This window comes from Chroicocephalus ridibundus, chromosome 5, assembly GCF_963924245.1.
Source record: "Chroicocephalus ridibundus chromosome 5, bChrRid1.1, whole genome shotgun sequence".
NCBI classification, from domain to species: Eukaryota; Metazoa; Chordata; class Aves; order Charadriiformes; family Laridae; genus Chroicocephalus; species Chroicocephalus ridibundus.
The window spans coordinates 59,467,156-59,483,688 of NC_086288.1; the positions used below are offsets into that span (position 1 = coordinate 59,467,156).

Consider the following 16,533-nt stretch of genomic DNA (forward strand, 5'->3'; position numbering starts at 1 on the left):
TAGAGCCTTCCAACAGATTCCAAAATATATATGTACGTATAAAAGGAAATCTTACCACCAACTGCTTGATAATCTCTTCTCTCTCACTTAATTTGTCTTGCAGACAACTTATAAGGTATGTATCTTCTGGTCTGGACTCCCAGATTCTTGACTTTTCTTCTAATTCTTTAAGTCTGTACCAAAGAAAATGCAGACTGGAAAAAACTTCCTCAGACCAAGTTCAAGAGATACTTGGGCTTCCTTCTGCCCTAAATTCCAAGCTTAAAATAAAGGGACATAGTTGGGCCTTTCCAATAAAACAGCATTTTTGAAAAATGGGCATCTGTATATGGATTACATATAAGTACAGAATGTTGTGGAATTCCAAAATAAATTGCCACCAGGCAATATAGGAGGGTTGATTCACAACACCTGTCCAGTGTAAAATCAAGCCCCTGTAAAATACTAGGGTAAAATACTAACAAGCTTGCACATCACATTGCTAGTCTAGTTTCCTAAAGAAAAAAAAATCTGTGTCACAGTATCCATGCATGTCTGTATTCATCTATTTGTTCTCTTTTCTGACCCAATAACTTTAGAATCCACAGGCTAATTCCAACCATATTTGATAGACGCCTCAGAAATACTCAATTCCTATAACTTTCATGAAAAGAAAGGCTTGGATATACATCCTGCTTTAGTGAACCCTCTAAGTCAAAACCTGTAGTGCGAGTCCAGCTCTTTAAATGGCTTAATCAGGGGAAAAGATTCAATTGAGAACTTACACCTTCCTAGAGATGGTGTAGAAACATACATTTGATTGACCCATGAGAAAACAAGTCATTATTTCATCAGCAAAGTTTATTAATTTTGCTGCTTGAGAAACTGAGTGCTATGAAGTTCACCTGCCATACTGAGAAATGTATTAGAGAATACAAACCACCACTTTGTGGGTTTTTTGGTGAGGACGTTCCCCCCATTTTATACTCTTAATTTAGTGTATCTCAGAGTTCAGATAAAAAGATAAATCTTAACATCTGAATGGTCTGCGACCTGCTTACATGCAAGAGACCTCTCTTCTGGACCTATGCCACACAGTTGGTATCAGAGAAAAGGACAAGGGATATATGTAATCACAGAGATTAATTTTTGACGGCCCTCTCCTGTACAGTCTGAAGCACTGCAGAACTACTTAACTCTACAGGGGGCTGCAAAAAAAAAAATTTATTTACATGAGTTAGTGTGGGCTGTCCTGGGAAATTTGCAAGGGAGGGAGAATAAGCAGGAGCTTAACCTCAAAGATGCTGCTCTGTTGAACCAAATGTAGTACAAGATCATGCCTCTGGTATCATCTGTGACAAAGACTTCATAAAATTGCAAGATGCTAAGTACAGGTTTTAATTTAGCATTGTAAAACTTTATGCATAGTGCTTTACACTAAACAATATTCAGAGTTTATTGCAGTATAACTAGGTCTTTCTGTGTTTGCAAAGGAAAGTGATCGGCACTGGTGAGGCCTCACCTCGAGTACTGTGTTCAGTTCTGGGCCCCTCTGTACAAGAGGGACCTTGAAGTGCTGGAGCGTATCCAGAGGAGAGCTACCAGGCTGGTGAGGGGTCTGGAGACCAGGGCATATGAGGAGAGGCTGAGGGAGCTGGGCATGTTTAGCTTGGAGAAGAGGAGGCTGAGGGGAGACCTCATTGCCCTCTACAACTACCTGAAAGGAGGTTGGAGAGAGGTGGGTGTTGGCCTCTTCTCCCAGGTGAATAATGACAGGACCAGAGGAAATGGTCTGAAGCTGCGGCAGGGGAGGTTTAGGTTAGATATTAGGAGGAATTACTTTACTGCAAGAGTGGTCAGGCACTGGAACAGCCTGCCCAGGGAGGTGGTTGAGTCACCATCCCTAGAGGTATTAAGAAACGTCTAGATGTGGCACTTCAGGGCATGCTCCAGTGGCAGCGATTGTAGGGGGTTTTTTGTGTGTGTATGGTTGGACTTGAACTCAAAGGTCCTTTCCAACCATGAAGATTCTGTAATTCTATGAAATACCTATACACTTCTATTTCAGTGCTTATAATATTCTACCTATAAGCAACAAAAAAAATTATACATAACTAACAAAAATAATTTCAAACCGAACTCATTGCCAGTATGAGACAGTTTATTTAAATGACATAGTTTCTAAGGAGAAAATCTTTGCTTAGAGATGTGCCTGAGTGCTGCTGAAATCAGATAATATGTTTTCACTTTCCTTCCAGTGATCTTGTTTCACTATGTCCAGTTCTTTTTTATGCTTGATATTGAGGCTTTCTACCAGTAGCCTTTCATTGGGATTAAAATATGTCTGAATTCTCTCATTTCAATACTAGTTTATTGTCATTGGTCAAAGCACGCAGTTTTAAGGTCTTTCATTGACTACAAAGGTAGCTGGGCACAGCTCTGGGCTTCTGCTTACTTATTTGACTTCGACACCTCAGTTGCAATCTCAAGCAGAACAACACTACCACCTAGGAAGGGGAAAATTATTTGGAGAAGTACTTGACCTCCAGCCTTCAGGAAACAGAGAGTCTACTCTGTATAGTAATGCTGTTGGTATCCTGACTGGTTAGTTTGTACATCAATCTTAATGGTCAAACATGACAATAAAGTACCATAGGAACTCACTTGTATTAAGCAAAATTATTTTGAAATCTCTGGAATTTCAACATGAGGCTCTCATGCTCTATTTCATCACATCATGGCACCAGAAACATTTAATACTGCCTACCACCATCCTAAAAATATATTTTTTTTAAAAGTGAGGATAAGAACCTTAACAATGCCTTCAACTACAACATTTGTCTCTAACAGACAATATATTTTGAAAGATACAGCTGTTTGATTAACACCATCAACTGAAAACTAAAAGTTGCCTAACACTTTTTCAAGCCCAGCCATAACATTGCTTTCTGATACCAACACCAAAATCAACAGCCATCTATTGAAGAATCGTTGTTAACTTGTTGCCTTTTGTTCACTAATGTTTTGTTAAACCTTTGAGAAACTTTTCCATTAAGTCAATGCAGAGCCCATGTTCTGTTGTCTACTGATTAAAATAGAGAGGTTAAACTCAGCAGATTAACAATTGTAATTTTCACAAAAGATATTCAGTTTACCTTTTTTTTTCTTTTTCTTTTTCTTTTTTTTATTTTTAAATGTATTTCTAAGTCCTTTCACTTGTTTCTGAAATGCTTCGGGAAAGGCCAAAAGGCCCATAAAAGGGTTCTGCCCTTGAAATCAGAGCACAGTCATGGGAGTGATTGATTTGGCACTTGGCACAAAATAAGAAGCAGAAGAATAAGAGTGAAAATGGGAGCAGAATCCCTGAAATGGATCTTCAGAGGTAGAATTAAAGCTCTCCTTCAGACATTTTGGGACTTGTGCTCTCTTCCCATAAAAAAAACATTGTCTGCTCTCATCATACTCCTTGCAAAAGGTTTCTGTACTGGAGGTGGAATTCACACAGTTCAAGAGAATGGATATGGGAATGACAACTTCAAGTAGATTACTGGTTTTGCTTACTTGGCAACAGTAGGAATAGTAATTTTAAATAATTGGTTATAAAAAAATGGCACATGCAAATAACAAGCCACTATCATCTCTCAAATCAGAAACAACTATATAGCATAAGACCAGGTCACTGTTATTAAAGTAACAGTAAAAAACTGTTATTTATATGCACTCACCAATTTAACTATTCCCCTACCCAAATTATTTGTCCTGCAAAAGCAAAACAAGAGCTGCGAGTTAAATGTTCCAGATCTTCCATGGGTTAATTTCAGAGCAGCCTGTATCAGGTGCCTAGGACCATTTGAGCTCTTTGGTTCTACCTCCTGTTATTTGAAGGATTTCTCCTTACGTAATTTCCATTAATGCTTCCTTCTCAAATGCATACTGTAGTAGAGCTACACCATCTATCCCCTGTAAAGATTATCCTCCAGCCCAACAGCTTTAGCATTTGAAGCCTTTTAGACCTCATCACTGACATGCGAATAATTGTCTCTTCATGAACAGAGGCTCTAAATTCCTTCAAGGTAGCTGGAGGGCACTGATGAAACTCTCTGGTTTGCAATTCTTTCCATTGATCTTGCTTCAAAAGCTTGAAATGAAAGTCACTTTCAAGTAACTCTCCAAAGAGTGCAAAGGCAAAAAAAAAAAAAAGTTTCTTTCTCATTCTTTAAATGTCTACTGACTGGTAGACAGGAATGGAATTATTCTGGCCACTCTGACAGTCTGCTGAAAGACACTGCATCCCTTGAGTGCTTTTCTCTAGACTCTATAGGACATATTTTTAAAGATTCCTTTAAGGCTATACTCTTCAGAAATCCTTTATATATATGGCTTGAGTAGTTAGGGTCATACATTCTACACCACTGCAGAAATGAATTGAAGGGTACCCATGCACCAGATCCCTCAGTCTTTCCACAAAGAGAATGTATTAAGTGTGATCATCCAGAAATTTCAAAGGATTCAACAACCATACGAATGCACTGCACAGTGAACCCCAGTTTTGCCTCCCTTGTAAAAGGTAAATCCTGCACTTTTTCTGCATGCGAACAGGAAGACTGCTATTACTGCAATGCAACACGTGCTCCGAGCCTGTGGCTGCACTAAGCGAATGCGGTCCACCTTCCACAGAACAGCCAAGACTACAAGTCAGCTCTGCCCTCCTATGCCCTGACAGCATATTACAGCTCCAGGCTTCCATCAGCCCAAAACCACCATCAGTTTTCGCTATTGCTGCTCTCACTCCCCCAGTGGAAAGCTGGCTGTTACAGCCAAAGCAAAGTCTCACAGAGTACATACGGCCTTTTCAAGTGTCCCGTTTAGAGTTAACAACCCGTTGGTTTCAGCTACAGAGAGCATGTATAAAAACCTGATATTTATTTTCAGAGACTTCTACTTTTTTTTAATAGCTCTTGGGTGAGTTTGGAATTTGTTTATGTCTTCCAGTGCCTTTCAAAGGCTGACATTATGCAGATTTTTTCAGGTCACTCCTGTGGGGCTACACTGGACATATTTCTCTGTGACATATAATGACCAATTAGTTCAAATGCTTTTATTATGGCTGGAGAGAAATGTGATATGAACTACTGCTATTACAACACTCCTAATCTCTAAAACTAGTACTTTAGAGAGATTGTGACACTCATCGCATTTAGAACACCTCTGATGTCGGCATTATTATTAACTCTCTAGATAGCACTGTGAAGTCTGAATTTAAGGCAAACCTTCTGTGCTGTTTATCCCTATCCTGAAGCTGTGCAGCTTCTTGCTTCTGCGACTCCAACTCAGCACTGAGTAGCTCCATTGTGTCCTTCAAAAGTAAATTCTCTTTCTTGAGTTCGGAAATTTCACTCTGACATTTTTCCAGTTCATCATGAAGAGATCTGATCTGGCTCTGGCTACTTCCTTCCTAAGAAAAAGGCCAAATTTAGTTATTCACCGCTGCTTATTATTTAATAAGAAGATCTCACTGGAATTGTGTGCATGGAATTTTTGTGAACTGATTTTTCCATTATATGTGCAATTCTATATGCAAGACAAAATCTGTGATCAAAAATTCCTGAACATATTTTATAGCCTCCATAAAATGTATTTTATTGTAACATTCATTCATTTACTTGTGTTGTAGATTCTGATCTTTAAATTGAAAAAAAGCCTGTCCATAGAGAAAAGATGATAAACAATACTAACATTTTAAAGTGGGACGTAAGGGAAGGAAACCCATTACACTTCTGTAAGAGACGCTGTAGACTTTTATTATCTCTGAAGAGAGAAATTTGATACTATTGCTTTTGCAAAACACAACATGGCAATGAAGTAGGAACTGGATTCTTGCCTGTTGCATCTTCAGTGTCCTCACACTTCTCAGCTCCATTTGGAGTTCTTCTATTTGTTTCTTGAGATTAGTGCACAATGTCTGTTGCTCAGAGAGTTCCATCCTTAGAGATCCTAGTAACAATCAGACAGACAATCATTAACACAATCAGAGGTCAGCTGGATGGGGAAGGTAGACATAGATAATGCAGATGAAAACAATGACACATTACTTCTTGCTTTGTCCCTCAACTCCTTCACCATTAAGTATAATAAACGCTCTGGTAAAAGACAGGCCTCCTACTACTAGAGAAGTAACTCAGTTGAGCAACCGTAAGAATATACGGAGTTACAACAGGAACGATTCAACATTGGAATCAGAGATGTAATTCTGTGGCAGTTGTTCTGCAGACTAAATCACTACAATTGTTTCTTCTAACCTTGAACTTTCCTGGAGCACCCCTGAGCTTCCCTGTTAAGTTCACTGGTGTTTTATAGAGGGCCATAAGGCAGACTGAGGAGAGCTCTGGTTGTGTTAGAGAAGTACGACATTTATGTAAGCAGATCTGTCATAGACTGCAACTTTTGTGTATATTGGGTACAAGTTTTGTGATGGGTCAAATACATGGAGAAAGAAGTTTTTCTCTCTATTGTCTCCCCACAATTTTTCTTGAATAACAGAATTTATCTATTGAATATATAAACTTCAGAGAGCAACACATCTTTCTAGCAAATTCAAATTACTGAAAAAACCCCCCAAGAAGATAATTCAGTTTATGCTTCAAGTACTTTCAAATCATTCTATCTTTAATTAAAAAACCTTTTATAGATGAGCTTTAATAACCAGAGTTGACACATGGGTATAGTACAGGTCCTCCTAATGCAGTGTTCTGTTTAGTTCTGAACAGTTTAGAGAACTTTCTAAACTAACTAAACAGTACGTATGGAGCAACTGATCTCCACTGCTGAACGTAACAGAACAGACTTGAACCACATATAACAATTCTTCACATCATAGAAAAAAAGAGAAAATTCATATACACTAACTACAATATTCCAATTTAATATACCTAATAATGCATACTTGAATGTTGTACACCATACCACTCTCCTAGCAATGTTCTGCTGCTGACAGTTGAGAGCTAGGTTAACAAAGAATAGTAAGTGTGTATTGCTGAAATTGCAGGGTATGGAAAAGGAGATTGACAAAGACCTGAGTTCCCAGAAGACGGGAAAGAAAATTAATGGGAGGAAAGCCAGTGCTTCTCAGCATATAATCAAGCAGTAGGAGCCATGCGTGACATGAGACGTCATACCTAGCAACAGGGCTTGCTGCTTCTGTATCTGCTCGAGTTCATCATGTAATTCTTTCTTTGCTTTCTCTTCCAAGGTTTGTATTTCCAGCCTATGAGACTGATGTTGGATCTTGAAAGTCTCATTAAATTCCTTTTTCAAACGTTCTTCTGCCTCCTGTAAGCAAAAGCGCCCCCCCCACCCCCGGGAAAACAAAGTAGTTGGAGCCTATTTATCACCTTGTTGTTTTACTTGTAATGCCAGGATGAATCTGGTCTTTCACTGTAGAACTTTTATTTTCATCACACGTTTACATGATGCTTCATCAACACAAAAATAAAAATAGGACAAGAGAAATTATCAAGAGATCATCTATGAGATTTGTTGTACATCATGAAATAATAACCCTGACATCTTTGCACTGTTTGATATTAGAAAGATGTTTTTGTTATTCAACATACAAAGCCCCCCAGATTTGACCTGTATGTCATTACTTATCACAGTGTGTCAGATGAAGGCTTCTATCTTTCCTTGTATCGTTCTTGGCTAAAACTTCCACTGTCATTAGAAGTGCTGCTGATATGCTGTAAATGACGAAGCAGTTGCTCTGTAGTGGTTCTGAAAGTAAACTCCTATCCTCAGTTTTATTTTTAATAGCTTAGTGCCTTCAGCTTGGTTTTGTTAAAGCTGGGATTTTATTCTGAATATGTAAGCAAGATTAAATTCTACTTAGGATGGTTTTACTGCATATGTTTTATAAGGAGGTTTTCCCTAAGGTGTGTGATATCAATAGGGACATCTGACCACCACATCACAATCACACGTAGATTTTTCAAGTTGATTTTTTTTCTCAAACAGCAACATTATTTAGAATCTCAATATATTGTACTAACATTGCATCACTGACATAAATCCACTTGAACCTTTAAAAGCTTTGGTTATCTACTTACAGAATTGATTTCTTGGAGGTATCTAAGGCAATACACACCATTATATGTGTCTTTTATACTTCTTTTAAAGTATTTATGTATAAATTAATAATGGATGAAAAAGAATAAAACTGAGTCCTGTTAATGATGCACTTAGGAATTCCCTTGTATTTCTTAAGCAAGACCACAGCTAGAGGAGCTTGTATTAATCATAGCCTAACTGTAGAGGGTAGGCTATATTATTTTATGAAACTATTTCATTCACACTGTGATCTAAGTTCAAATGTTAAAATTCTAAAAAAAAAACAACCTGAAGATAACGAGGTTTCAAAATCACAGAATAATTCATTATGTGCAACAATGGCAACCCATCATTAAGATATCTGACTCTAATTAGGATAGTTTATCCCACAAATACAATTTCTTTTAGACTAGTATGTCACAAACTGACCTTGAGTTCCTGATTTTTGCTTTTCTCCAACATTTTTAAGACTTTTTGATGTGATGCCTCCAGCTGCAGTTTAACATTCTGGTTTTCTTTAATGGTGTTTTGAAGATCCTGCAAAAGCGTCTCTTTTTCTTTGTTGGACTGTAGATTATGTTTCTTCAGTGACTCCTTGAAATTTTTTGCTTGTTGGTCTAATATTTGCTTCAGCTGAGCCACCTTCCAGAAAAGTAAGTCAGCAGGATAGGATTAATGGGTGCATTCACAATGGAGAGGAATTATGTAAATTTGAGTACATTTTATGAACTTGTGTTGCTCTATGAAGAACAGCAAGATGCTTGTTTCATGCAAGGAGCCCTTTTTTTCAGTGAAAAATGACATCCCTTTTGCATATACTGTCTGTTGCCCATTAAGTACTTTCCTTAAGTTATTTCTTTTCAAATCATCTCCATCTCATACGTACAATCCATAGTTCAACTTGCACAATAATTATGTCACAAGCCAGGAGGCAGGCCTAAGGCTGTGCTTATTGTCATCCTGGCGATGTAACACTGCAGAGTCCATTTATACAAAGGAGTAGATAAAAATCAATGGAAACAAGAATTCTGCACATCACACATCAGATTTATTTTCTCACCCCACTTAGCTAAATTACTAAATACAGTAGACATGTTTATAATGGCTGACATAACAGTAACAAAAAATATCCGTTTATAAGAATATCTTGGTGGGGTAATTTTTTAGTGGGGAAGGAAGGAGGAGCCTGTACTCTTTCGTATTTTGTAGGTTTTCTAAACTTTCAGCAAAAAACTGTATTTGCTTTTCTTCTTAAATTTGCCATTCCAAACATTACAGCTGTGAAATTCTGAAAAAGTGCGTTCTGCATAGGAGGAGCATGCGTAATTAGTATGGCAAATTAGCATTTCTGCTGCTGTGTCTGGGCTTCCAATTCTGCTTTTTTGCTGTGCCATGCCTCCTTAAAAATCTTTATGTCTCTTGCCTTTTCTTTTTGGAAGCATGTGAAAGAGGACAGTCTGCTTTCCAATTTTTATATACTTGTACTTTCCAGCCTTAGAGAAACAGAATTCAAACTATGGAAGGAAGAAGTTAGCTTCCTTAGAATTTCATGTGACTTTAAATGATTCAAATCATGCTGCATGCACCTGCAAATTGGATATGATACAGATTAGAACCTGTGACTCTATCCTATCCTTTTCTCCACACTAATACATGTTCTTTTTCTCTTCCTCAGTGTTGCCTTCATTTTTTCCATGCATACTGCAAACAGTTTGTTAGTTGAGGAAGCACTGTAGCTTTATCTAGCTAAATAGTTGCTTGTAACTTCAACTGCACTCTGGTGGTTCTTTCTGATGCAGAACAACAAAAGCTGGATGAAGATTTACCAAGTGGGCGAAGGTGTCTATATCCTTTCATATTTCATTCTTATAGCACTTTCTGGTATATTTTGTGTTACATAAAAGAAAAGGAAAGGAAACATGCTGTGCAAAGCCCTTACTTCTCATTAACTTCATGGCCACGGTCAGCATTGCACTGTCCAAAGGGAGATACTAATGAGCTATGCCAGATCTCTCCAAATCACAGGAATCCTTTCTATAATGGCTAAATATACTCTTGCTAGTTCATGGCTCTGTTCTTTCTCACATTGTCTGAGCATGCTGGCTTCTCTCCTCCAAAGGATGTGTTTTCTCCTTTCCCTCTCCTGAGGCCCTTCTCCATTCCCAGATGGATTTCAGCTCTTACCGAAGTACTTTCTAAGCCTCTACTATTCTCACAGGTTCCCAGCACAGAAGTGCGCCCCGAAGTCTCAAAGTGTGCAAACCACAGAGCTTGTATCAGTTCCCAGGATTTCAACTCCTTTTGGAGAGAGGACATTCTGTACTCTGAGTTTATGACCAGAACCTTCAACTACATTGTATCTTGACTTGTCTTGAATTCTAGTCACGATTTCTGCTTTTGCCATTTCTTAGCATCTGTTCCCTTCTCTCTAGAATTTATACAAGTCTTTATGTCCCAGAAATGAAACCTGATATTAAAGAAGAAAAATGACTGTGAACCTTTTTTTTTGAGACACTCACAGCTTAGAAAGAATTATTTCTTCTTGATCAATTTGTCCTACTTTAATTGTTTTTTTCTACAGAGCAACTAAATAAGGGCCTGAAAACATGTATAAACTTGCTCTATTTGGTCTGCTGGTAGTTTATAATTTTGAGTAGAAAGTTTGTGTTCACAGAGTATCAGATGAAAATGATTTGTTTCTGTGTTTTTCACTATTCACGTGAAACACAAATGTTCATGGACTTCACGTGCTGCAGAGATAACTCCAAACCTGTTACTTGAAGACACACATGCATCATGAGAATGACATAACTTCCTGTACTAAATCTAGTTTCTGTACCTCTGTAAGCAGCTATAAGAAAGAATTACTGTTCCATTTTTAAGTACGTTTATAGCTGCAGAACTGCTGTTCCTATACATAAGTCAGTATACTGTTATACATTTAAATAGAGTTTCTTCAAATCCACAAGTCAGGTTTCTTTTCCCCAATTAATTGGTGGTGGTCATTACTGATCATTACTGATCTTGTACTTCAGTTTCCCTCCAAACCGCTTCCAACAGCTTACTCAGAAAGGGCTATACTACTATTATAATTGATGTGGATTTCCTTTACCAGATGGGGTAGTGCGCTATGTTTGAACTTCAAAGGTCCTCAGCTCTATTACTGATGTTTCACTTGTTCTGAGATCTACAACAGTATCTGTAATTTAGATGTGACAGAAATCTGCAAGCAGAGATGAACCTTGTTTTTTAACTCTTTAGCAAAGCTACCAGTTTGGGCAGTGGAATTCCTCCTATTTGGTGGCTAAACCAAGCAACCAATAAAGCTTTTAGTCAAATAATCCAAAGGAAACATTTTTGAACGCACACATCAAAATGAAAAACTATAATATTTCCTCCAGACTAAATTCAATGTTTTTAAACCTTAAATTATTTCATCATTTGCAAGAAGACAAATGACTTCATTCACAGAATGAAGGGAGGAAGAGATGGCAGTGGTGGTTCTGCTTTGTGTGCATGAGAGGGAGGAAGGAAGCATGGAGGCACAGAAAAACCGAGAGAACAAGAGAGTATGTACGTGTGCATATGAAGGTAACTGGGACACTTACCCAAGTGATGAAGGCCTAGGTTGTCCAATGACAACTTAATATACAAGTGAAGAAGTGGCAACAACTGACACACTGTAGCTCACCCTGTTTTATCCTAGAACCCAGTGACAAGGGGACTCTATAAATGGTGAGAAAGCTGACAGAAGAAAAAAAAAAAAAAACAACAAACCAAAACAAGCCCAAGTCTCCCACACATCATGGGAATGCTAGGTTGGTAGATAAGAAGAAAACAAACATTCTTTCACCCAGTGTTCTGTGAATCAAGTTTTTTATTTTCTTCTAAATGCAAGAAAAGTGCTTCTCAAACAATTTCAAACCAACATGGTACACTTGAATTTCACTGAAGCTATCCAATCAAATTGATTTGAGTTAACAAATTTGAAAGAGCACCTAGCTTCAGCTCCCCCAAACTGAGTTTAAGTTAACTAATCATCCAGTGGTTTCTTGGCTTCTTCCATTGTGTCATCCGATTAAACACAAAGAAAACTATCTGTCTGAACAAACTAGTGAAGAATAATTGCTAAATATTATTCCTAATGAATAACATTTAATGTGTCTGTGTGATGGGATCTATCTGTGGCCTGGATACATTCCAAGAACAGGCAGATGCCAGAGGCACTTGACAACTATACCTTTGTTTCCAGAGCTGCTGCAATTTTGTTTTTTTTTTTTGAAAAACAAGTGGTAAATCGTAAGATTTAACCAAAGGGGCACTTTGACATTTACTTTGTCTTAATACCTATTGAACTCAAGCCAGTGTTTTCCTATATAAAGAAAGGAAACACTGAAGTTTTTAGGTGCTTAAATTTACATGTGAAACACTTAATCAGTTTGTATCAGCTGTTGTAATATTCATTAGCATTACTAAACTCAAGCATGCATTTTTTTTCCTGGGCTTCCTGAAAGTAAGCCAGTGAGTAAAATGGATGTGCCAGAAAAGTAGGCTGTATATTTTCTAATAGAACAATTGGAAACAGGAGAAATGTTGCTTGGAATATTTCTTTTGCAAATTACATATTTGTCTAGGCAGGGAAGATGAAGTGTATATAAACTTCAGCTGTGGTCACAACATTATTAACCTTCCAGACTCTCTTCATAGACAATTATTGGTTCAAAGCACTACTAACATGAAACATAAGATAATACTAACTAGAAATAGACTAAGCAGCAAAGTGGTAGCAACAAAGAATATAATGTAATAAGAAATCAGATGTAAAGGTATTTCTAAAAACATTATTTTCCAGTGATTTAGGGAAAAAGACCTACACAAATATATCAGGATACAAACACACTTTCTCATGAATCCTGCTACTTCTAACATATTAGAGGGTAAGAAACAAACACTTCCATCCCATCGGGTTTCCTCCTCCTGTCTTTCAATTAAAAGGGCTGTCAAATCCGCCAGTGCAGATCCTTCTCTGGAATATTTTGCAGTGCCCAGGCATTTTATTATGTTTCATTACTTCAAAACAGATAGCCAGATCCTCAATTTGTTTAAATTCGTAAAGCAACATTTAGGCCAATGAAACCATGCCAACTCACATCAGTCCAGAATCTACTTGGCTCCTCTTACTATTAACAAACCAGCAACATAGTGTGATTTTGTGTTTTATAATGTCTTCCTGCTGCAAAACAAAACTTGAAAAAACTGTACCTCTAATACCATTATTAATTAACTTTTATCCACCTGAATTGCCTAAAGTGGTCTTAAAAGATGCAGCCAATACCTATCCACAGTACAAACTCTAGGCAACAGTATTTTTCTAGGCTTGCTGAATTCTTTTCAAATTTCAGGGTTATGTTTGTGCTTGCCTTTTCTTATGACAGCTGATTTTGTCTACCACAGTCTTCCAAGTAAAGAAAAAATGAACAACTATTACTAAAACATGACAGGTAAGTTTTAAAATATTTCAAAAGTCTTTCAAGTTTCATTCTTTTCTAACCATAATTACTGTCCTTCTGGGGAGGATGGCTTGATTCTTTTGAAGAAGTACCTCTCAGACTTTGATAGCCCATGGGTAAAAATACTGGGCATGTATAAGGCTGTGCCTGCCCTCACGGTTGGCTCCCCCATTTGACTTCTGCTTTGATTATTTTAATTCACTGTGCTTGCAAGCACTATGAATTCTTGAAGTCTATCTTATATCTGCTCTCCCCTTCTTTTATTTATCATATGTAAGAAGTGTGAAATCTCAAAGGCAAGATCTAAAGTTGGAATCAGAGAGAATATTTTGACTTCCTGTATCTTTTAACTAGAAAGATCCGAGTTTCTCAATGCATTGCTAGTGGATGAATTTATATAAAAGACTTTAAACTGCCCTTTGATGTATTATAGAAGAGTCAGCACAATTGAGAATTTGTTCAGAGTCAAAATAAGGCACCCAAATGCTACATACTATGATCCTATTACATCAAAACAGTAACATGGTATAAGAAGTAACAACAAAACAATGAAATTATATTTTACTGTTGTCTTTAGGCTTATTTCACAATTAATTCAGTTAAGTTCAAAGTTAACTGCTTTCCTAAACTTACGGCAATTCCTGACTGGAGGGACAGGTGTGAACGTATTAGGCACACCTCTACTGCTCCTATTTGGTGGTGCCTCCAAGATCCATCAAGGCTCTTGGGCATTGCTGTGCTAGCAGTGTTCAAAGATGTACCATAACAAGGTGATGCCTGCACTTCCATTTTATGTACCTTCTAATTCCAGAATAGCCCCTTTAACACATGTTGAAGAGACCCTGTAGTGCAAAAGCAAGGAACTGGAGGACTCTAATGAACTGGCATTTGACCCACACTGAATTTTACATCCTTCCTTCCAGACAACCAAATACGTGCGAATCCGATTTCTTTATCCAGAAAAATCTCGTTAATACAGAAATACCGCCACATTGAAGTGCATCCCCAGAGAGATGGAATTATCATGATCCTGTCTACTCTGCAAAGTGCTCTAGCTATGTCAGCCCAGACAAAAACGTGTCTTATGCAGCCAAGGAACCTATTTTTAGATCTGAAATTGTATCCAGGTTAGAACTGGATTAGTAACAGCACATTGCCTAACCTTTGAGGCGGAAGCTCTGGGCTGAGCCATTGCAAAGGTTCCCAGCTGGGAATCATGCCCTCGGTGAAACATAATGTTGTATAGTAAATGGTGGTTTCTTGGCTGTGAATATTCACATATTTATAGAAGGAAAGTATTGTTAGCTGAAATTAATTCACTTCCCTGGCAATACTGCCAAGTAATTGGTTCAGAAAGTAATTTACAGAGTACCAAGAAAAATGCAAAATTTCTCTTCAGAGGGAGCATTTCCTCATGTTTGGGAGCATTGCTAGATTCTAAGATACACCAAAATGTTTCTTAGTGTATCTGTTCATACTTACCATGGTGTTGTGAACATAACATATGGCATGATATATATTATTTTATATTAATTTATGTCTGTAGTGGCAATAATTTCCCACCAACCCTTGCATTTACCATGATCTCATGATATGAGAAGACTAGCCGTTAGTAAACACAAGTTCCTTTCCTATTTTTCTCTCCTGAATGTATGACTTCAAGAAAAGTAATTTTATGACTCACTGCCTTACTTTTTCCATCTGCAAAACCTGAAGAATAATTGCTTCACGTGATAAGCCTTTTGATTTCTTTGAGACCTTTCAGGGGACTAAACCACCTGCATGCATATACACAATACGATGAGACCTGACAGTGTACCACTACTCCTCCCTTCCATCTCTTCCCCTCACACCTCAAACCAGTATAACTTTCAGGCATTAGTCAGGGATGCCAGAATATCATGGTAAATTTTCATCTTTGAATGGACTAAGATATTTTTGTAAAAAACTAAGTTTAGGGAAACTGGAAAAGAATAAATGTGACTAATTTCTGAGAACTCATGTTTTGCATTAGGAGCAAAGAAGTCACTCAGCATAGGTCAACACAGGTTGGATCGACCTGAAACTCTCTCAGAGAAGAACCTGTAAAAAACGGTGGCATGCAGAAATGTGTAATGAAACCTAAAAATGTGATTTTGCCACAACTTAAGAGCTACACTTAAATTCTATATTTCTAAGACTGGGAAATGTATGGAATGGGAGAATGCAACTGTTTGATACCAGAATGTATAAATCTGTTTTAAAGGAGAAATGAAAGTGAAAAGACCATGCTTCACTCAGAACTAGTATAGTTAGTATGGCATGAATGGGAGAAAAAGCATGTGCCACATAGTAAATGACCACAACACATGCCCCAATTGCTGGAACATTCCACTCCAAGCAGTAGTAATGGCATGTGGGAAAGTGGACGCAGGTAGCAGAGGGGGGGCCAACATCTTGCTTAGCCCCCTGATGAGCCTATCTGTCCTTTTTTTTTGGTCTTCAAACACTCAAAAAGAGCTTATTATGGCCACTAAGAGTCTACAAATGCCAGCTGAGAAAGATCCAGGTCTTCAACTTTTGTGGAGCTGTTGCAATGCAAACTCCTACTGAACTTGCTGGAAGTGAAACTGGTTAGAATCAGGGAAGATATAAAGCAACGAAAATTATAGACAACCAGTTAGAACAACAGTGGCTATCTGTAATTCAGTAGATCCACAGTGTGAGCTACCTAATTCCTGTTGTTCCTTACTTTTTCTTGAACTAGACTTAAGAAATTTTGGGAATGTCCTCATTTTGCTTCATAAAATATTGCAGTCTGAAAACCTGGACTGGCAGGAAAAAGCCAAAGAAATGAATGACAAATTTGCACGGTGAAAACATGTTAATTCACCCATAATCTTACAGAAGGGACAATCACAAATCATTAATTGTTCTTCTGAAAAAGGTACCAAATGCAATG

At 37.7% G+C, this 16,533-nt stretch overlaps 1 protein-coding gene across 6 annotated transcripts in view; it reads right to left on the reverse strand.

The window, feature by feature from the left end:
• Positions 1–16,533, reverse strand: part of FAM184B (family with sequence similarity 184 member B) — a 46,416-nt gene that overhangs the window by 3,167 nt on the left and 26,716 nt on the right. For all 6 annotated transcript variants that reach the window (XR_010071252.1, XR_010071253.1, XM_063336132.1 and 3 more), the window contains 5 exons: positions 8,512–8,724; positions 7,155–7,308; positions 5,861–5,973; positions 5,250–5,434; positions 56–173 (listed from right to left, as the gene is read on the reverse strand). Coding sequence is in view for 4 of the 6 variants with exons in the window: in XM_063336132.1 (XP_063192202.1) it covers positions 56–173; positions 5,250–5,434; positions 5,861–5,973; positions 7,155–7,308; positions 8,512–8,724 (783 nt within the window). In the remaining 2 variants the exon portion in view is untranslated. The remainder of the gene's footprint in view (positions 1–55; positions 174–5,249; positions 5,435–5,860; positions 5,974–7,154; positions 7,309–8,511; positions 8,725–16,533) is intronic.